Source organism: Myxocyprinus asiaticus, chromosome 12, assembly GCF_019703515.2.
Source record: "Myxocyprinus asiaticus isolate MX2 ecotype Aquarium Trade chromosome 12, UBuf_Myxa_2, whole genome shotgun sequence".
NCBI lineage: Eukaryota > Metazoa > Chordata > Actinopteri > Cypriniformes > Catostomidae > Myxocyprinus > Myxocyprinus asiaticus.
In genome coordinates this window covers 23,055,294-23,077,213 of record NC_059355.1, presented here as the reverse complement: position 1 = coordinate 23,077,213, position 21,920 = coordinate 23,055,294, and the positions used below count along the sequence as shown (strand labels likewise).

The 21,920-nt window shown below is 39.9% G+C and overlaps 1 protein-coding gene across 1 annotated transcript in view; it reads left to right on the top strand.

Moving 5' to 3' along the window:
• Positions 1 to 21,920, top strand: part of LOC127449629 (serine/threonine-protein kinase N2-like) — an 87,829-nt gene that overhangs the window by 52,853 nt on the left and 13,056 nt on the right. The window contains exons 4-11 of the mRNA XM_051713151.1: positions 3,629 to 3,752; positions 3,845 to 3,999; positions 5,134 to 5,347; positions 6,608 to 6,793; positions 9,692 to 9,801; positions 15,877 to 16,020; positions 16,126 to 16,201; positions 16,552 to 16,717. Of these exons, the coding sequence (XP_051569111.1) occupies positions 3,629 to 3,752; positions 3,845 to 3,999; positions 5,134 to 5,347; positions 6,608 to 6,793; positions 9,692 to 9,801; positions 15,877 to 16,020; positions 16,126 to 16,201; positions 16,552 to 16,717 (1,175 nt within the window). The remainder of the gene's footprint in view (positions 1 to 3,628; positions 3,753 to 3,844; positions 4,000 to 5,133; positions 5,348 to 6,607; positions 6,794 to 9,691; positions 9,802 to 15,876; positions 16,021 to 16,125; positions 16,202 to 16,551; positions 16,718 to 21,920) is intronic.

Sequence of the window (21,920 nt, the reverse complement as noted above, 5' to 3'; positions counted from 1 at the left end):
AAATCATGTGTCAAAATAAAAGCATGATTCAAAATCGAAGTCAAGTCATTTTTATTTATATAGCGCAACATCACAACACACAACTTTTCAAAACAGCTTTGCAGAAAATCATGCATTAACAGAAAATTTAACTGTAATATCTACAAAGTCTTAGTCATCATTATGTAATTTGATTAAATATGATTGCAAATTGTGTATTAAAATAAATAAATAAATAATAATTGTATTTAGAACCCCAGTCAGCAAGCCGAAGGTGACTGTGCCAAGGAACACAAAACTCCATAAGATGTTGGTTAATGGAGAAAAATAACCTTGGGAGAAACCAGGCTCACTGTGGGAGCCAGTTCCCCTCTGGCTAAACAGCATGAATATAATGCCAATATTTGTTATTTATGTGCAGTGCAAGTCATGGTTTAAAATTAGTAAACTATGTAAGTGTTAAGTACCAGTGTTTAAACAAAGATTTTGTATGAACTTTAAAATTAATGACTAATGTTTTTTGAAGTTCATCCTGGATTAACTGCAGAAGTTCACATAGATGCATTGTCCTTTGTTAGTTGGCCGATGAAGGCTTTTGTTGATAATTAATTGATAGTCTATGTATTCCATTTTAAGAGCATAGTCTATCATTAGACCAAGGTGATGCAGGCAGAGATCAGTGAGGTTCATTGCAGTTCAACCGGCAGGTCATTTCGGTGAGGTCTATCCAAAGTCCAAGGTTCAGGCAGTGGCATATGAAGTATCCCATGTCTTATGGTTGGAGCTGGCATCAGAAGTGATGTCTGGCTGGCACCGGCTGCATTTAGTCATCATCCCTCAGAGATATGTAGCAGTGGAGTCTGACACCAAGCAGGAACAGAGCTGGATCTGGCCGGCTCTGGTAATCCCGGGATATGAATCCCGAGGTTGAGACAGAGAAACAAATAGAATAATATTAGCGTAGATGACATTACATTTTTTGCAGAGTTATAGATCATGATACATTTTTCTGGTTCCGGCAGACCTAACTAAAGCAGCCTGCTTGTGAGTTGATGGATAAATTAGGTGTATGCCTGGCTAAATAGATGAGTCTTTAGTCTAGACTTAAACTGAGTGAGTGTATCTGCATCCCGAACAGTGTTAGGGAGACTATTCCATAGTTTAGGAGCCAAATAGGAAAAGGATCTACCTCCTTTTGTGGATTTTGATATTCTAGGAACTATGAACAGGCCAGAATTTTGTGATTTGTAATGAACGTGATGGAATATAGCATGGTAGAAGGTCACTTAAGTACTGTGGAGCTATACCATTCAAAGCTTTGTACGTAGTTAACAGAATGTTAAAATTAATACAAAATGTAACAGGTAGCCAATGTAACGATGATAAAATTGGGCTAATATGATCATATTTATTTGTTCTAGTAAGCACTCTGGCTGCTGAATTTTACAGCATTACAATAATCTAGTCTTTAGGTCATGAACGCATTAATTCGTTTTTCGGCATCAGCAACCGAGAGTGTTGTAACTTAGCAATATAGGTGGAAGAATGCTGTTCTGCAAACACTGGAAATTTGATTTTCAAAGGACAGATTGGTATCAAATATAACACCTTCGATCTTCGCTGTAGAAGATGATGTAACAGTACATCCATCGAGATTTTAGTGTCTTATTTTTAGAGGTTTTTGGTCCAATAATTAGTACCTTTGTTTTGTCAGAATTGAGTAGAAGGGAATTTCTGGCCATCCAATCTAGTCTTTAGTCTAGTCTTAAACTGAGTGAGTGTATCTGCATCCCGAACAGTGTTAGGGAGACTATTCCATAGTTTAGGAGCCAAATAGGAAAAGGATCTACCTCCTTTTGTGGATTTTGATATTCTAGGAACTATTAACAGGCAGTTCATACAACTGCATAGTAAAATTTAATATTCGCTGTTGTAATATTAATGATAATAATAAATTATGATAAATAATAACAATAATAAGCAATATATCACAAGCAAGAGTACTGTTGTACTGAATAAACATTTGTTAAAATAATTTTTCTATTTTCACTTGTTAAACGTTTTAAGAATTAATTTGATTAGACACCATTTTGATGATGAAATTAAATTAAACTTTAAAACATGGAATTATGGGAGAAAAAGAAAGGAAATTAAAATGTAACTTTTTTTTTTTTTTTTTATAGGTTATAGGAGTGTTCATTAGCACATTACCATATTAGCATGTTGGTATCCAAATTGATCTCGAGAACCATGAAATTTCACTGGGTACATACTACTGAAATTTTGGTATTGTGACAAAACTAATAGCTACACTGATTTTTTGCTATTGATGAGCAAATAATTTTAACGTTTATCATTTTAGAATATAGAAAAAAATCACACACGTCAGCTTTAATTTGTACATAATATCAGACTGGAAATGCATGTAGCCTTTTGCCTGGTCAGTCATGAATTGGCTGTTGTGTGAAGTGGTGAGTCCTGCATACAGGTTCCCAGCTGGTTTAGACATCCGGAGGAAAGGCCTCTAAGGTAACGACAGCCTCTAATGGCTGCTTACAGGAAGTTCAGTCCACAGAGACTCCTGATGCATTCACAGTCACTGGATTTAAATACTGTGTGTGACAGGCAAACATGTTAACCCTTTGACGCATCACATCAAACAACAGGAAGAAAAAATACATTCATACTGCACTGAGTACTGAAAGCGACGCAATGATGGATGTATTGTTTGAATACAAATTTTAGATTGTTGCATGTCATTTGTGGGTTTCACTTTATAATAAATTTAACAGTAACAAGCAATTCATCAATAAGGGACAAAAGACTGTGCTGCATTTTGAATATACACAATATCATATATAATAACATCAAAGCTGACTGGAAAATCCAGTCAGATGAAAATCCAGGCACAGAATTATCTGCTTTATATTATAATGCGAGATATCATACTTTTTTTGGGGGGGGGATTTTCTCCCCAATTTGGCAAGCCCAATTCCCAATGCACTCTAGGTCCTCGTGGTGGCGTGGTGACTCTCCTCAATCCGGGTGGCGGAGGACGAATCTCAGTTGCCTCTGCGTCTGAGACCGTCAATCCGCACATCTTATCACATGGCTTGTTTAGCGCGTTAACCGCAAAGACCTAGCGCATGTGGAGGCTCACTCTATTCTCCGCGGCATCCACGCACAACTCACCACGCACCCCACCGAGAGCGAGAACCACATTATAGTGACCACGAGGAAGTTAACCCAACGTGACTCTACCCACCCTAGCAACTGGGCCAATTGGTTGCATAGGAAACCTGACTGGAGTCACTCAGCATGCCCTGAATTCGAACTTGCAACTCCAGGTGTGGTAGTCAGCGTCTTTACTTGCTGAGCTTCCCAGGCCCCCACAAGATATCATACTTAACTGTAATTAATTTAAAATAGAAATGGCATGAAACCTTGATCCATATGTTTTGTATATTTATATTTCAAAGTACATGAACTACCAACTCCTTCAGCATTATAATGTTTTACATATTAAACTTGTTGAAATTGTTGCCCACTTGTTACATTTTCAAAACTGCATATTTTGCTGCTCCTCTCCTATTTTAATTCGTATACTCCTTGTCCTGTTTTTATTTTCCTCCCATGGCGTTATCTGCAGGACCGCAAACTGCTCTCGGCAGCTCAACAGATGCTTCAGGACAGCAAGACAAAGATCGAGTTCATTCGAATGCAGATCCTCAAAGCCAGCCAGACCAGTGAGATGAACTACGAGAACAACGATGGTTTGTGGTCTAGCTGATTTACTCACTAATTGTACATTTGCATCTTAAATGGGCAGAGCTGTGGGATTAAGGCATCAATCCTGACATTACAGAGCCTACAAGCAAGCCTATCATCAGTCCACTAGACCTGAGGATAGAGGAGCTACGACATCACTTCCGGATAGAGTCTGCTGTGGCAGAAGGTGCAAAGAATGTGATGAAATTGCTGGGAACAGGGAAGGTGACAGAAAAGAAAGCTCATTTAGAGGTCAGCTCTATTTCCTTTTATGTCAACAACCAAATGAGTATCCTGTATTCACTGAAGTAGATTTTCATTTAACTAAATGCTTTTAATAGCCTGCATTGCCTCAAGGGGCAAATGTTTATAGCTTCTCTTTAGTCTATAATTATGGTATTACACAGGATTTTAAATATGAGATGGTGTTTAGAACTACCATATAATTGTTTTGTTTCTGTGAGTAATCCTCTGCCTATCAGTTTTCACTTTATTAGAGAAGGGCTTGTTTTATTTTTTTTTTCAGAATTCCATGCATAAAATGTCTCTGATACCTAACAGATATCAGTGCATTTTGCACATTTGGGTTTGCTGAAATTTCTTTGGATGGCGAGGTATTGGAGGGAGGGTGTGTGAAGTTAATAAAACAGCTGAAGTTAGCAACAACTGAACTCGCTTACATCAAAGTTAAAGGGCAAGTGTGTAATTTTTGGGCCACTAGCAGCAACAAACGGAATTGCAAAATAAGAACACTCCCCCTATCTACCATGGGCAGACAAACAAGTCCTGCCCCGAACTCATGCCATTGGTTGAGGCAGTGCTGCTGTGTTGGGCCAGTTAGGGTGCTCAAACAAGCAGAGCATTGTTTTGAAAGTGATACAGAGCCACAGTGTTTACAAGTCAACCTTACTTATAGTTGTCTATCCACATTAAGTCTAGATAATAGGAAGTATTTTAACATAGAAAAGACACACTTCACCTTTAAGTACACAGTCTCAAAAAATTTAAAAATATTTTCTTGAGATTGATCCGTTGTAATGAATGAGACTGTTTGGTCACAGAGAAATGTGAATCTTCTGCATCAGCAGTGTCACAAGTAAGTGAGGAATGTATGTGTTGAACTATGGCAGATGACCAGACATTGTCCCATAGATATACCATAGAGTTTCCCACTCATTTTGCCAAAGGTCTGCACACACCACTGTTTATCTTTGTGTTGGCTTCAAAATCTTACATATCTTTCAAGAGGTCTTCTATTGTAATATTTAGATCACTACTCAATGGCAATTACTGTAGTCTGTTCAAATTGTCTTTGTAAAAAAAATCAATGTGGTTTTATGTTTTGTCTGTTTGCATTTGTAAGCTATGTTTAACTCTGTCTTCCAGGCTCTGGCCCGTTTGAATGAGTCCAGTCAGAAGTTAGACCTGCTGAAATTCTCTCTGGAGCAGAGACTCAGTGAACTGCCCAAAAACCACCCGAAGGCCAGTCTGATTATGGGGGAGTTAGCCATGGTGTCTTCTCCACCTCTCAGTCCTCGCCAAAGCATCATGTCCACCAGCAACCAGTACAGCACTGTGGCCAAACCTGCTGCCCTGACCGGTAACAAAACCAATTCCATAAAGTCACATGGTAGAAAGGGAGTTTTGAAACATTTGATGTTATGATAACTGGTAGCAGGATTAAAGCCCAAAGGCACATGCGCATTCTGCACATTTAGAGTACACGCGATTTGGAAAAATCAGGCCACGCGCGTTCAGTTCTCGAGCACTCTGTTGATGACTAAATTTGCGTAACGCATCCTGTACGCAGACAGTTAGTGTTTGCCTCTAACCAAAGTATCCTTTGGGCTTAAGACCTATGCACACCAACCGTGAAACAAAAAAGCCATCTGAATTGCAGAACACATAACTATTCACATCATGAGCTAAACAAATATTCGCTGGGCTGAACAAAAAACAAAGTTACTCCAGAACCATAGTTGGTGCAGTGCACATTTCAGCTGATCTGCTATCTACTATAAACCACAGAGGAGTAGAAGATGACAACCAAACATTACTTGAAAATTCATGAAAGAAAATTTATAAAAACCTTTAAGTTCTACTAGCAGAAAAGAATAAGGTGAACAAAGAAATATGATTCTTCTAATAGCAACTATGCCCATGTCAGATGCCTCTTTCTTTTGGTGTTTAATGGTGGGTGGTAAATAGCTTTCTCTGCTTTAGCACCACCAAGTGTGGTGGAGCTTATAGTTGCATATCCATGGTCTATTCCACATGATCCAAATGCTTATAAATTATTGGTAAGTAGGTGAGTTTTGTTACTGGGTGAAGAAAAATAAAAGACCCACGCTGTTGTCAGACTGATTTCCGTTTCTATTAATAGTTCCTTGGAATGCAATATTTCAATATAAAGTCTTGTTCACAGCCAGTATTCGCTCCCTGTGTGAATAGCCTCCTAGTTCTCTATTACAACAGATAGTATTGTACAGCTCTGTTTGAGAGGGGAGAACAGCTGTCTGAGTAATGGCATGTATGATCTACATTCGACTTTTTACACTGTGTCAACACACACTTGCCCAGCGTTTCCCTCCCCCTTCCACAGCTTTATCTTACACAACTTTGACCTTCATTCTGAAGGAAAGAGAGACAGAGAGAGAGAGAGCTTACATTACCATTATAGAAAGTAGTACTTTCCAAATAAGGATTTATAACCACTGCATGTGTCTTGAAATAGACTTTTTGTATTTGTTTGCACACATACTTGTATTGTGTGAATTACAATTGATATATGTTTAGTGATTTACATCTCGGATTGCACAGCATTCTGGCTCTCAAAGGGGTTTGTGTTGTAAATCCACAGGCACATTAGACGTGAGGCTCATGGGCTGTCAGGACCTTCTGGAGAACGTCCCGGGTCGCTCTAAGACAGCATCTGTTACTCTGCCCGGCTGGAGCCCCAGTGAGGCACGCTCCTCATTTATGAGCCGAGGAAACAAGAACAAATCCGGAGTCAGCCGAACCCTCTCCAAATCTGACGATCTGTCCAGTTGAGTGGCTTCAGCATTTATTACTTTCACATTCAGATGTTGAAATGCCTGGTAAAAATGTAGGATGCTTTAATGCATTTAGAAGTTGAGATAATTCCAAAGGAACTTTCATGGGCATTGTGGTCCCCCCCCCCCCATCTTTACTCAGTGGTTTCATCCACAGAACTAATTAATCAGTTTTAGTCTCTGCTGGCAACTTTTTAGTCACTAATAACATCATTAGTCTTTAACAGATTACTGACAATGTAAAGAAACTTCTCTAGTAGATTCCTAAAATGCACTTTTACTTCAAGATGACTATTCAATATAGTTTGCTGGAAAATACCACTTTGCAGATGTTCTGTTCATACTTGGTGTGTATGTGTGAATTTACAGTGGCTCCATAAAGTGTTCAGACACTTAAGCCAAACTTAATGTATGAATTTACAAAACAATGAAAAATATCAAACAAAGTGGCAACTGCAAACAAACGATGTTCGTTGGATATTTTGGCTAAATTCGCACATTCCCAAGTGGATGTATTAAGTCAGTTCCTCTCAAGCTAAAGGGTTAGTTCACCCAAAAAGGAAAATTCTCTCATAATTTACTTACCTTTAAGCCATCCCAGATGTGTATGACTTTCCTTCTTCAGCATTTTAAAAAAGTTAATAAAGTTTTAATTATGGATTTATTTTTACACAAATGCATCGATTCGGTTCAGAAGACATTAATTGATTGACTGGAGTCGTGTGGATTACTGATGGCACCTTTTTACTTGCATTGTATGGACAAACAGAGCTGAAATGGGCTTATAAAGTGATATATCCTCGGTTCTGCTGAAGAAGGAAAGTCATACACATCTGGGATGGTTTAAAGGTAAGTAAATCATGAGAGAATTTAGATTTTTGGGTGAACTTGCCCTTTAAGTTTTGTTGTAGAGTAACAACAGGACTAAATAATTTGTTTTAATTTTGAACAGTGTATCTATTGTTTAATTTTTAATTTACAATAGATTTATTGTAATTTTAGAAGTACTTTTTTTTTTTTTGTCATATTTTTCTTGTAAAGTGCACTATATACTGTATAAATTACACTTGGTTTGATATTTTATCATTTAATGCAAAGACATTTCTGCACTAAGTGTGGCTTAAAGGTGCTGTAAGCGATTTTAGCGTTCTGAAGCTTTCACATGACTGAGCTGTTGAATTAGCCACGCTCCCTCATTCCAGAATTCCACCCTCCAAATATAATTTTGAGACCGAATCCAAGCAAAGAGTAGCATTGTTTGTTCCTGTGGCTGACAAATTCAACCAGTGGCACAATAGCACCCTCAACTGACAAACATTATGAGTCACAGCCTCAATGATCCGCTTCAAATGCAACGCTATGAGAACGAGCAAAATTATTGACAGGTGAAAAGCATCAGTGTCCACTGACACATTTTTGATTGCTGTTTACAAAGCTTACAGCTGTCACAGAGACTGGTGAGATACACTATATTGCCAAAAGTATTCGCTCATCTGCCTTTAGATGCATATGAACTTAAGTGACATCCCATTCTTAATCCATAGGGTTTAATATGACGTCGGCCAACCCTTTGCAGCTATAACAGCTTCAACTCTTCTGGGAAGGCTTTCCACAAGGTTTAGGAGTGTGTTTATGGGAATTTTTGACCATTCTTCCAGAAGCGCATTTGTGAGGTCAGACACTGATGTTGGACGAGAAGGCCTGGCTCGCAGTCTTTGCTCTAATTCATCCCAAAGGTGCTCTATCGGGTTGAGGTCAGGACTCTGTGCAGGCCAGTCAAGTTCTTCCACACCAAACTCACTCATCCATGTCTTTATGGACCTTGCTTTGTGCACTGGTGCGCAATCATGTTGGAACAGGAAGGGGCCATCCCCAAACTGTTCCCACAAAGTTGGGAGCATGGAATTGTCCAAAATCTCTTGGTATGCTGAAGCATTCAGAGTTCCTTTCACTGGAACTAAGGGGCCTAGCCCAGCTCCTGAAAAACAACCCCACACCATAATCCCCCCTCCACCAAAATTCACAGTTGGCACAATGCAGTCAGACAAGTACCGTTCTCTGGCAACCGCCAAACCCAGACTCGTCCATCAGATTGCCAGATGGAGAAGCGTGATTCGTCACTCCAGAGAACGCGTCTCCACTGCTCAGTGAGTCCAGTGGCGGCGTGCTTTACACCACTGCATCCGACACTTTGCATTGCACTTGGTGATGTATGGCTTGGATGCAGCTGCTCGGCCATGGAAACCCATTCCATGAAGCTCTCTACGCACTGTTCTTGAGCTAATCTGAAGGCCACATGAACTTTGGAGGTCTGTAGCGATTGACTCTGCAGAAAGTTGGCGACCTCTGCACACTATGCGCCTCAGCATCCGCTGACCCCGCTCTGTCATTTTACGTGGCCTACCACTTCGTGGCTGAGTTGCTGTCATTCCCAATCGCTTCCACTTTGTTATAATACCACTGACAGTTGACTGTGGAATATTTAGTAGCGAGGAAATTTCACGACTGGACTTGTTGCACAGGTGGCATCCTATCACAGTACCACGCTGGAATTCACTGAGCTCCTGAGAGCGGCCCATTCTTCCACAAATGTTTGTAGAAGCAGTCTGCATGCCTAGGTGCTTCATTTTATACACCTGTGGCCATGGAAGTGATTGGAACACCTGAATTCAATTATTTGGATGGGTGAGCGAATACTTTTGGCAATATAGTGTTTCTCAGGACACTTAATTATTATCTCTAAGAGAATAGGAATATTTTTTGCATACTTTTCCATGAAATGGAAAAAAAAAATGCTTACAGCACCTTTAAGTCTCTAAATATTTTTACACTGTGTACTCAAGTCTTTGTACACAACTAATAGTTAGAGTCATTTTGTTTTGTTATGGCAGATGAAATCAGTGCCGTTCTGAAGCTGGACAACACAGTTGTGGGACAGACCCATTGGAAACCAGTTAGCAATCAGTCTTGGGACCAGAAGTTTACGCTGGAACTTGACCGGGTAACGAATCTTAAATTACATGGTCAAAATCACACTCTAATCCCATAATCCCCTCAACACATGAGTAAATGTGCACACATATGCTCTCTTTCAATTAACTTTAGAACTGTTAATCCCAGATTTGACCCAGTTCTTATGGAATCTCATACAAGGCAGCTCCAGAAGTAATGTCAATCTTTCTACTCTCACAAATATAGTTGTTTCCTCTTTTAGAATGGCATTATTTTTTATTTATTCATGCTTCCACAAGCAAACCTGAATCAAATTTTAATGAGTGTCATAATCATTATCAACATTGGTTACCTGCTATTTGTTCATCTTATGGAGGAACGGAGACACTATAGAGGGTGTCTTTTTTCCATTATTATTATTATTATTATTATTATTATTATTATTATTATTATTATTATTTATTTACATTTTCCTTTGAGGAAAATGTTTCTTCTTGAGGTCTTCCAAGCAAGCGCAAGTTAAATGACTGTGAAATAAATGACTCCTTTGGGGAAAGAATGAGTAGTTATTTCATTAATAAGATTCCTATAAGACTGATATGCAATAGATGCTTACTGTTGACTGCATTGTACTTGTTTCTTGAGAGTTGATTATTGGATGATCTTTCACATACATGTCTATGGGTTTGGACTTTCTGTTGGAAAGTTAATCTCATGGCAGGTAACATAAGAGCACTAATTGTGCAATAAAGCACAAAGTTGTGCAATAAAGCCTGAACATGGCAGTCTGACTCCTCGTAGTTTGTTATTTGTACTGTAAATGTCGAACCGTTGGTTGTGAACTGTAGTAATGCTAATTAGTGCTGTTTGCTAAGGCAAGCATCATTTATACTGTTGCTCATACTTAGGGTTATCTATTTGAACAAACAAATTCATGGCTGCTGGACTGTGGGACTCAAGATGGCGCCGAGTATGGCTGCTGCGTTGCGAGCTCCGACACAACATAGCAATGGTTTGTTTGTTTTGTTTACAATTCTTATGTTTTTTGTCTTGGATGCTGTCTGCCTTATTGTCTACGACAGACAAACACTTTTGGACATTGGTTCAGCGATCTCACACCGTAAACCGGACTTCACATTCCTCAATGCCGACCCGCTGTTTACAAACACGCAAGCGGAGCCCTTTGTCTGGGCAGCACGGCCGCGGAAACGCAGGAGGAAAAGGGGAAACAGAGCCGGCGTTCTCATCAGAGTAAGACGCCGCGCAAATCGACCCCCGCTACCCACTATTCTACTGGCAAATGTTCAGTCTCTGGATAACAAGCTCTGCGAGCTGAAAGCGCGGATCTCTTTCCAACGAGAGACGAGGGACTGCTGCATTATCTGCCTTACGGAAACTTGGATGTCTGCGGAGATTCCGGACTCAGCCATTGAACCCGCGGGGTTCTCCATGCTCCGAGCGGACAGAGCGAAAGACCTCTCAGGTAAAACTAGAGGAGGTGGTGTATGTTTTATGATCAACAAATCCTGGTGTGATCAGAGGAACGTACATTCCATCAAGTCTTTCTGTTCGCCTGTTCTGGAATTTCTTATGCTTCTGTGTCGACCATTCTGGCTACCGAGGGAATTCACAGCGGTCATTATCACTGCTGTGTACATCCCACCACAAGCCGACACAGACCGGGCACTCAAGGAACTGTATGGGAGTATAAGTGAGCAGGAAACCGCGCACCCTGAGGCCACGTTCATTGTGACCGGGGACTTTAATAAAGCCAGTTTAAAATCAGTCGCACCAAAATATCACCAGCACATTAGTTTCAACACACGAGGGGACTGGGTTTTGGACCATTGCTACTCTCCGTTCTGGGATGGCTACAAATCCCTCCCCCACCCACCATTTGGCAAATCGGACCACTCTTCCATTCTGCTTCTGCCCGCTTACAGGCAGAAATTGAAACCGGAAGCACCCACCCTCAGAACGATCCAGTGCTGGTCGGACCAATCAGACTCTACGCTACAAGACTGTTTTGATCGCACGGACTGGGAGATGTTCCGGTCCGCCTCTGATGACGACATCGAGCTTTACGCTGATAGCGTAATGTGTTTCATCAGAACGTGCGTAGAGGAAGTGATTCCGACCAGAACTGTGCGAATCTATCCGAATCAGAAGCCGTGGATCAATAGCGATGTTCGCACGGCACTTAATGTGCGGACCTCCGCTTTTAATTCCGGGAACGCGGAGGAGCATAAACAAGCCAGTTATGCCCTCCGAAAAACTATCAAAACAGCAAAACGCCAGTACAGGAGCAAGATTGAAGGACAGTTTAACACCACCAACTCTAGAAGCATGTGGCAGGGAATTAACATCATCACGGACTTTAAAGGGAATAAAAACTCCGCCATGAACACCGCTGCCTCTCTACCGGATGAGCTAAATACTTTTTATGCTCGTTTCGAGGGAAATAACACCGCCCTCGCGGAGAGAGCTCTCACGGCCGAAGCTACAGAGGTTAGTTCACTCTCCGTCTCTGTAGCGGATGTAACCCGATCCTTCCGACGGGTGAATATCCGCAAAGCCGCGGGTCCAGACGGCATTCCGGGCCGTGTCATCAGAGCGTGCGCGAACCAGCTGGCTGGTGTTTTTACGGACATTTTCAACCTTTCCCTCTCTTTGTCTGTAGTCCCCACATGCTTTAAAACATCCACCATTGTGCCTGTTCCAAAACAATCGAAAATAACTTGTTTAAATGACTGGCGTCCTGTTGCTCTGACCCCCATCATCAGCAAATGTTTTGAGAGACTAATCAGAGATTACATCTGCTCTGTATTACCACTCGATCTTGACCCGCTGCAGTTTGCATACCGCAACAACCGTTCCACTGATGATGCTATTGCATCTACAATACACACTGCTCTCTCCCACCTGGAAAAAAAGAACACTTATGTGAGAATGTTGTTTGTAGACTACAGCTCAGCATTCAACACCATAGTGCCCTCCAAGCTAGATGAGAAACTCCGGGCTCTGGGCTTAAACAGCTCGCTGTGCATCTGGATCCTGGACTTCCTGTCAAGCAGACGCCAGGTGGTTAGAATAGGCAGCAACATCTCCTCATCACTGACCCTCAACACTGGAGCCCCGCAGGGCTGTGTTCTTAGCCCACTACTGTATTCCCTGTACACACATGACTGTGTGGCAACACATAACTCCGATGCCATCATTAAGTTTGCTGATGACACGACGGTGGTAGGTCTGATCACTGACAATGATGAAACAGCCTACAGAGAGGAGGTGCACACTCTTGACACACTGGTGTCAGGAGCACAACCTCTCCCTCAACGTCAGTAAGACAAAGGAGCTTGTGGTGGACTTCAGAAGAAAAGACAGAGAACACAGTCCAATCACCATCAATGGAGCACCAGTGGAGAGAGTCAGCAGCTTCAAGTTCCTGGGTGTCCACATCACTGAGGAACTCACATGGTCCGTCCACACTGAAGTCGTTGTGAAGAAGGCTCATCAGCGCCTCTTCTTCCTGAGACGGCTGAGGAAGTTTGGAATGAACCGCCACATCCTCACACAGTTCTACACCTGCACTGTAGAGAGCATCCTGACTGGCTGTATCTCCGCCTGGTACGGCAATAGCACCGCCCACAACCGCAAAGCACTGCAAAGGGTGGTGCGAACTGCCAGACACATCATCGGAGGTGAGCTTCCCTCCCTCCAGGAAATATATACAAGGCGATGTGTGAAAAAAACTCGGAGGATCATCAGAGACTCCAGCCACCCGAGCCATGGGCTGTTCTCACTGCTACCATCAGGTAGGTGGTATCGCAGCATCAGGACCTGCACCAGCCGACTCCATGATAGCTTCTTCCCCCAAGCAATCAGACTTCTGAACTCTTGATCTCCCACGATCAAAATACATCAGCCCTGCACTTTATTACTCTTTTATCTCACACCGGACTGTCATAAATTATATTACTGTTATTATATTATGTCTCTCTTAACAACTGACTATCAACCGACAGCCTGAATGTCAATACAGTACAATACTGTACATTCTATACATATATATATATACTTTTTTTTATATATATATATTTTAATTTTTATTGAATAATATGTATCTATATAGTATCTATATAGTAAAAAACAAAAAAACAAAAACAGCATATTGTATACTGTACAGTGTATGTTATTATTTGTATATTGTTGAGTGTAATTATGTGTATAACAGATGTTTAAATTGTGTTGTGTTAAGTTGATGTTTTAAGTTGTGTAATTATGTATAACAGATGTTTAAATTGTGTTGTGTTAATTTGATGTTTTAAGTTGAGTGTAGTTATGTATAACAGATGTTTAAATTGTGTTGTGTTAATTTGATGTTTTAAGTTGAGTTTAATTATGTATATCAGATGTTTAAATTGCGTTGTGTTAATTTGATGTTATTGTAAATTGGTATATGTCTCATCACTGTCACGACTGCTATGTTGATCGGAACTGCACCCAAGAATTTCACACACCATTGCACTTGTGTATATGGCTGTGTGACAGTAAAGTGATTTGATTTGATTTGATTTGATTTGAAACAGACACTGCACTGTTCGTGCTGTAGACATGAATGACAGCTCACATTGTGCAATTTGTTGTGGAGAGGTGCGCTATTACTTTTCTTAGTAATTGGACTGGGTGGAAGAGAAAATGTGGAAGAATACCAGATAGGTGTAGATTGAAGGATGAACCCGAGCCATATCTAAGGACCAAAATATAGGTAGACTGATATATCGGATTTACTGATGAATGTATGTTGATGGTTGCCGATTGTGTTTTTAAAAAAAAAAAAATGTATTATTGTTCTTAATTAACAATCATGTGGATTTGCTGCATCTAAATCTTTCATCAATGGCAATATTCATCAATGTTTCTGTCCTCACTAAATTGAAGTGAGGGCATGCAAAGAAAAATGCAACTATATGGAAATGTCCCCATCAGCGCATACATCGTTTCTCCAACTTCATATCTTGTGAATAATAATAAACCTTATTCTAAATTAAACCTCATCGGGTGAAATATCTATACACAAAACTCTTCATCTAGTGAATATATAGGCTACAAAATTTGGTAAATACATAAATGTAGAGCATTGTGATGGAGCCAAATCTCCCTTATTTTAAAATAACAGCCCCTGGTGTGTTTCGGGCTTGTTTACAGTACATGTGAAAGTACATGTGCACCAAATCTTCAATTGTTTTGGTTATTAATGGGATTTTGATTGAACATGCATTTTATGGCATTTTATTTATGTTGGACTCTTGTTGACTCTGTCTATGCCCATCATTTGTAAGAAAAGACTAAGACTTTGTTTTTTTTTTTTTTTTTTTTACATTCTATAAATCGATCTTAAAAACTGTCGGCTAAAGACTGTCAGCCTTTTCCACCACCTTTGTTATCGGTATCTGCAAAATCCAGTATCGGTTAAACATCTAGACCAGAATATCATTGAGACCTGGGAGTGGTTGTTTTTACTTGGGCAAGTAAGAAAAACCATCAAACAGCCTTGCAGATCACCATAATAGACCTTATTCACGCTAGTGCCATCTTTGATTTTTAATGGGAATGACAGTGAGGCTGTAAAGGATGGACTTACAGTCTCTACAATGGGCTGTACTGCAGTTTAAAGTGTTTTTTGTTTGTTCCAAGGACAAAAAATTGATAAAATATCTTTCCAAGAACATTCAGTATACAAAGAACTCCAGACAACATGAGTTGTGGAAAATCAGATGTGATCTAGGAGCTTTATACAGCTTAATACCGTTTGTGCCATTGAAGAGAATGTAAGTCTATCCCTCACTGCCTTGTTTTCATTCCCGTTAAAAATCAAAGATGCCGCTAGCGTGAATAAGGTCTGTAGCCACACAAAACACTGTAAAAACAATGTAGATGCATAGCAACGCCCTGGCAACCTAAAGAACTATATTATACGGAAGAATACAGCTTATTTTCTCGTGTTTTGTGTTTGGTCATGACCCTGATTTTGCATGCACTAAAGCATTTATGTAAATGGTTAGTATCTATCCTCAATAAACCACATATTAAATTTTTTATTTATTTTTTGTCTGGCCTGTAGTCTCGTGAGCTGGAGATAGCAGTGTACTGGAGAGACTGGCGTTCGCTGTGTGCTGTCAAGTTTTTACGGCTGGAGGACTTCCTGGACAACCAGCGTCATGGCATGTGCCTTTACCTTGAACCACAAGGAACACTGTTTGCTGAGGTAAAAAATTTTGTACTCAACACACACACACACATACAATATTTAAGTGTGATGACTTTGTTATGGATATTTTTGTTCAATTTATGTCTACCTTTTTGGATATAGGTTACATTTTTCAACCCAGTTATTGAGAGGCGACCTAAACTACAAAGGCAAAAGAAAATCTTCTCCAAACAGCAAGGTATAGTTATGAATTGGCAAATATGCCTCCGTGTTGAGAAGGGTTGACATGTTCTTTCAAACAGATTAGATAAAGTAGCTTACTTTGACACAGTTCTGTGGTTCAATATTCCTCTACTGTGGGGCCAATGTTTATACAGTGAAGTCAGAATTAACATTGACCTTCTCATTTGAACTTGTTTTAACAGTTTGGTTTCACCTAGAAAGCAAATATCTCTTATTTTAAAAGCTTAGGCCAGAAACATCCTCCGCAGTAGTATGTGAACATAGATGCTTCTAGCTTCGCAAACTTGACCATGCATTGTTGTGTTCTGTTTGCTTCATCTCACAAACAAACCCTGTTGCTCTCAGGTAAAACATTCCTGCGTGCCCCTCAGATGAACATTAACATTGCCACCTGGGGCAGGTTGGTGAGAAGAGCCATTCCATCAATCAATACCTCATTCAGTCCTCAGGTGACTGAACTGGGCTCTGAAACAGCACCTATTGGCCACCCAGACGCCCACTCCCTACCCAGGTACACATGCGCACAAATTCACTTAGGGATGTGTGAGGATGATTGACTTATCGACTAGTCATCCAACAACTTGTGAGGTCAACTTGTGACAGTTTTATAGCAGTTGACTTTTATGCATAGTCCAAAGATTTTTTGTGAGGTGTTGTGGAGAGATTCACCCACAATAAGGGATTTTGCACCCACGATAATCGTACAGTTTCTAACACTTTTACAGTTAATGCACTTTTGAATGCGGAGTGAGGATCACCCTGTGACTAAAGCCGGTCGCACACCGGATGGGAAGCGTTCCGTCACCGGTAGGACCAGGCACAGGTATCGCACAAGGAAGCGTTGATGCGGTGCAGGTGAATCTAGTCACCATACACACAAAAGTTATGAAGGATTTTGTACTACTTTGAGATTGAACAAAATGCTGTTGATGAGTTTGCAGGTCAGTGTATGAAACTGGTGTGACAACTGAATGATTAGAAATGGCTACGTTTCTTAGGCAGTTTCTCTGTTTGTAGCCTTGAATAGGTTTCATTCAAGCTCTCAAACCACAAAAAGACAAACTTGTAACTGAAAATACATTGTGTAGGCTATATGAAAGATACATACACTCATCAAGCACTTTGATAGGAACACTATGGTCCTAATAAAGTGCCTAACATTGTCTTCTGCTGTTGTAGCCCATCTGCCTCAAGGTTTGACATGTTGTGCATTCTGAGATGCTATTTTGCTCACCACAATTGTACAGAGTGGTTATCTGATTAACCGTAGCCTTTCTGTCAGCACAAACCAGTCTGGCCATTTTCCGTTGATCTCTCTCAACAGCAAGGTGTTTCCGTCCCCAGAACTGCCGCTCACTAGATGTTTTTAGCTTTTGACACCATTCTGAGTAAACTCTAGAGACTGTTGTGCGTGAAAATCCCAGGAGATCAGCTGTTACAGAAATACTCAAACCAGCCTGTGTGGCAACAAAAATCATGCCACGGTCGAAATCACAGAGATTACATTTTTTACCCATTCTGATGGTCAGTGTGAACATTAGTTGAAGCTCCAGACCCATATCTGCATAATTTTATGCACTGCACTGCTGCCACACGATTGGCTGATCAGATAACCACATGAATAAGTAGGTGTACAGGTGTTTCTAATAAAGTGCTCTGTGAGTGTGTACATAATATATCATCCAATGTTGGCTGAAGTAAACAATCTAAGTCCTTTTGATAATAATTTGTGTCTAATTTAATGGAAAACTATGCGAGTTGTGCTCCGTGACACTGCCGAATTTGGAGCAGCCTTTGGAGCTATAGCTGGGTGCTGCCAACAGATGCCGAGTAGTGGCGGTGGTGTCAAGTCATTTGTATTTGTATAGCGCTTTTCACAACACATCGTTTCAAAGCAGCTTTACAGGAAATCATGCATTTAAAAACAAAATTAAAAAATGAAACCGTAATATCTATAAAGTCTTAGAGTGATCATTGTGTAGTTTGATTAAATATGATTATAAATTGTGTATAAAAATTCAATAATTCAATAATTGTATTTAGAACCCCTGTGAGCAAGCTGAAGGCAATTGTGGCAAGGAATACTCCATAAGATGTTGGTTAATGGAGGAAAATAACCTTGAGAGAAACCAGGCTCACTGTGGGGGCCAGTTCCCCTCTGGCTAAACAACATGAATATAATGCCAATATTAGTTATTTGTGTGCAGTGCAAGACATGGATTTTTTATGAACTTTAAGATTGATGACTAATGTCTTTGAAGTCCATCCTGGATTAACTGCAGACATTAATATAGATGCATTGTCCTTTGTTAGTTGGCTGATGAAGGCTTTTGTTGATAGTCTATGTATTCCATTTCAAGAGTGTAGTTCATCAATAGACAAAGGTGTTGCAGGCTGAGATCAATGCGGTGCATCACAGTTCAACCGGCAGGTCATTTCGGTGAGGTTCGGTGGGGTCCATCCTAAATCCAAGGTTCAGGCAGTGGCATATGAAGTATCTGATGTCTTACAGTTGGAGTTGGCATCAGTTCATCCTCTGAAGTCAAAAGACTGAAGTAATGTCTGGCTAGCACCGGCTGTATTTTGTCGTCATCACTCAGCGACACATAGCAGTGGAGTCTGACACCAAGCAGGAACGGAGCTGGATTTGGCCGGCTCTGGTAACCTCGGGATATGAATTGCGAGTTGATGGATAAATTAGGTGTATGCCTGGCTAAATATGAGTCTTTAGCCTAGACTTAAACTGAGTGAGTGTGTCTGCATCACGAACAGTGTTAGGGAGACTATTCAATAGTTTAGGAGCCAAATATGAAAAGGATCTACCTCCTTTTGTGGATTTTGATATTCTTGGAATTTTTAACTTGCCAGAATTTTGTGATCGTAATGAACATGACAGAATATAGCATGTCAGTAGATCACTTAAGTACTGTAGAGCTATACCATTCAAAGCTTTGTATGTAGTTAACAGAATTTTAAAATGAATATGAAATTTAGCAGGTAGCCAATGTAACGACGATAAAATTGGTACAATTTCTTGGTTGTAGTCAGCTCTAGCGAATTACATTAAATAACTAATTTAGATCTTTGCACGCATTCTCCCACCATTATGTGTAGGGAAACAGTATGTGTGAGCTAGGAATTAAATTAAACTGTCCTTATTCTACATTATTATGTAAGGAAATTTATTATGGAATTAGTCACGTCGCGTTCAACCATTATAAATTAGATAAATGACAAATAACTAGATTATTTGTCTGAATACAATGTCTTGTATCCGCTCACAATTTCTATTGTAAGGAATTAGCTTTAATAAGGGAATTATGATTAATTCACTTATTGGAGTAATATTATTCTCATGGCTTATTGAAAATAATATTACACATATTTAGGTACAGCTTTGAAGTGAAACCTTTTAAAAACAGGGATGAGATTATTTATCAAAATATACCACAGTCAAATTATCTTTGAAATGGAAATATGAATAATTAATCACAACTCGTTATAATTAATTATAAATATTTGGATCAGTTAATAGAATTAACTTGATGTAGCTGAATTAACATAACGATCAATTAATCTGTTCGTCCAGCGAACACTCAATATTGATCGTCTATCAACTTTCAGAATGGATATTTTTTGTGGCCACAGAAAATTAAATCTATCTTAGCATGTAGCTGTGATCAAATCGTTAAATTGACGTTGATTTACAAGCAGACCAGAATCAACTCACAAGATCTGTGTACACAAAATCTTTATTTAAGTCACGAACACATAACTAATCTAAACAAACACATACACACAAATCACGCATACATGGGAAATGGAAAAGTGAAAGTGAATGAAACAAGAACAGAACAGGGGAATGAAGCTATGAAAAGAATAATTTAACCATCTAAAAGAACCATCAGTTTCTTACTTGAAAGCACCTTTGTTAACAAAGGGGTTCACAGCTTATACTAAACCTCTGTTTAGTTAGTTAATTATATGATACTTGCAATGCCTTGGCTGTTGAGAGAGAGAGTCCGGATGCAGTCTCAGGAGAAAGTCTTGATGGTTCCTTGAGTCGATGGTGTTGAAGTTGCAATCAATTTCTTCCATGTTGAATGAAGAAATGATGATGAACTTGCAGTGTTAGTTTGACTCTGTTATGGTCGGAAGTTACACGTGGCTTGGTGTGTTAAGGCCTGCCGGCCCGCGACCTCGTGGTCGGACCGGGTGTTTCCGGTCCAACACAAGCAGCAACCATGAGCAGAAGGGAGAAAGAGGGAAGAGAGAGAGAGAGCGAGGTCACTTCAACAGTGCCCTTTAACTCCTGAGGGAGGCCACTCCTCTCAAATTTGGCTTGAACAATGAGAAAGGTGCAATTTTCCAGCGGGAAAAGTTCCTTTGTTTGGAAGCTGACTCATTTGCATGATTGGAGTAAGCTAGCAGTTTGTGCCCCTTTATGCTCTGATTAATATAACAAGCATATGTTATAAGTGCATGCTAAAAGGGGGTGCTATACTCCAATATTTAGGGCATCACACATGGATTAATTTGATAGGAAGCATGATACAAATCATTTTACATTATCTAGTGGCTCTGTCATAAAACATGCCCAAAACGGTATACAGTACAAACGACACTATACGAGACTGTAATAATCATACACATAATGTCCTGAGGATATGCATGTTCATTTATAGAACAGTTTGTCTATAAATTAATGAAGAAAAGTCTGTTTTATGGGCTTTATGTGTCTTTCCTATGGGGGAGTGAGTTTCTTCTCAGCCACATTCTTTGCTTTTGCATGTGGCTACCTTCCCCCGCCTGGAATGTCTCTGAGGTCCACTAGTTGCTGGACCAGTGTCAGCAAAGGGGGAGTAAGAGCTGATAATTATTAGTGGGAGAGCAGACATCTCGGAGACTGCTTGGGCCTACTTGGACCTTTGCTTGTTACTGTCTTGAAAGGTCTGTTGGATTATTCATTAAATAATGAATAATTGTGTTTCTGATTGGTCCAGATGCTACACAGTACTCTGGCAGCTGCATTTTGAACCAATTGAAGTTTATTTATTGAACTTGCTGGACATCCTCCCAGTAACGCATTGCAATAATATAGTCTTGAGGTCATGAACGCATTAATTAGTTTTTCGGCATCAGCAACAGAGAGCATGTGTCGTAATTTTGCATTATTTCTCAGGTGGAAGAATGCTGTTCTACAAACATTGGAAATTTGATTTTCAAAGGACAGATTGGTATTAAAAATATAACACCTAAGTTCTTTGCTGTAGAAGACGACGTAACTGTACATCCATCGAGAGTCAAATTATATTTTAGCTGCTTATATTTAGAGGTTTTTGGTCCAATAATTAGTACCTCTGTTTTGTCAGAATTGAGTAGAAAGAAATCTCTGGCCATCCAAACTTTGATTTCATTGATACACTCTGCTAATTTGGGGAATTGTGTGAATTTTCGTTTGGTTTAGAAGAAATATAAAGTTGGGTATTGCGGCATAACAGTGGAAACTTATTCCATGTTTCCTGATAATATCTCCCAGAGGAAGCATGTATAAGGAGAAAAGCAGAGGCCCTAAAACTGATCCCTGTGGCACTCTATACTTTAGCTTTTGTTTGATTTGACAATTCCTGTTTATACATACAAAGTGGTAGCAGTCTGATAAATAGGACCTAATCTATGCTAATGCAAGTCCACTAATGCCAACATAATTATCC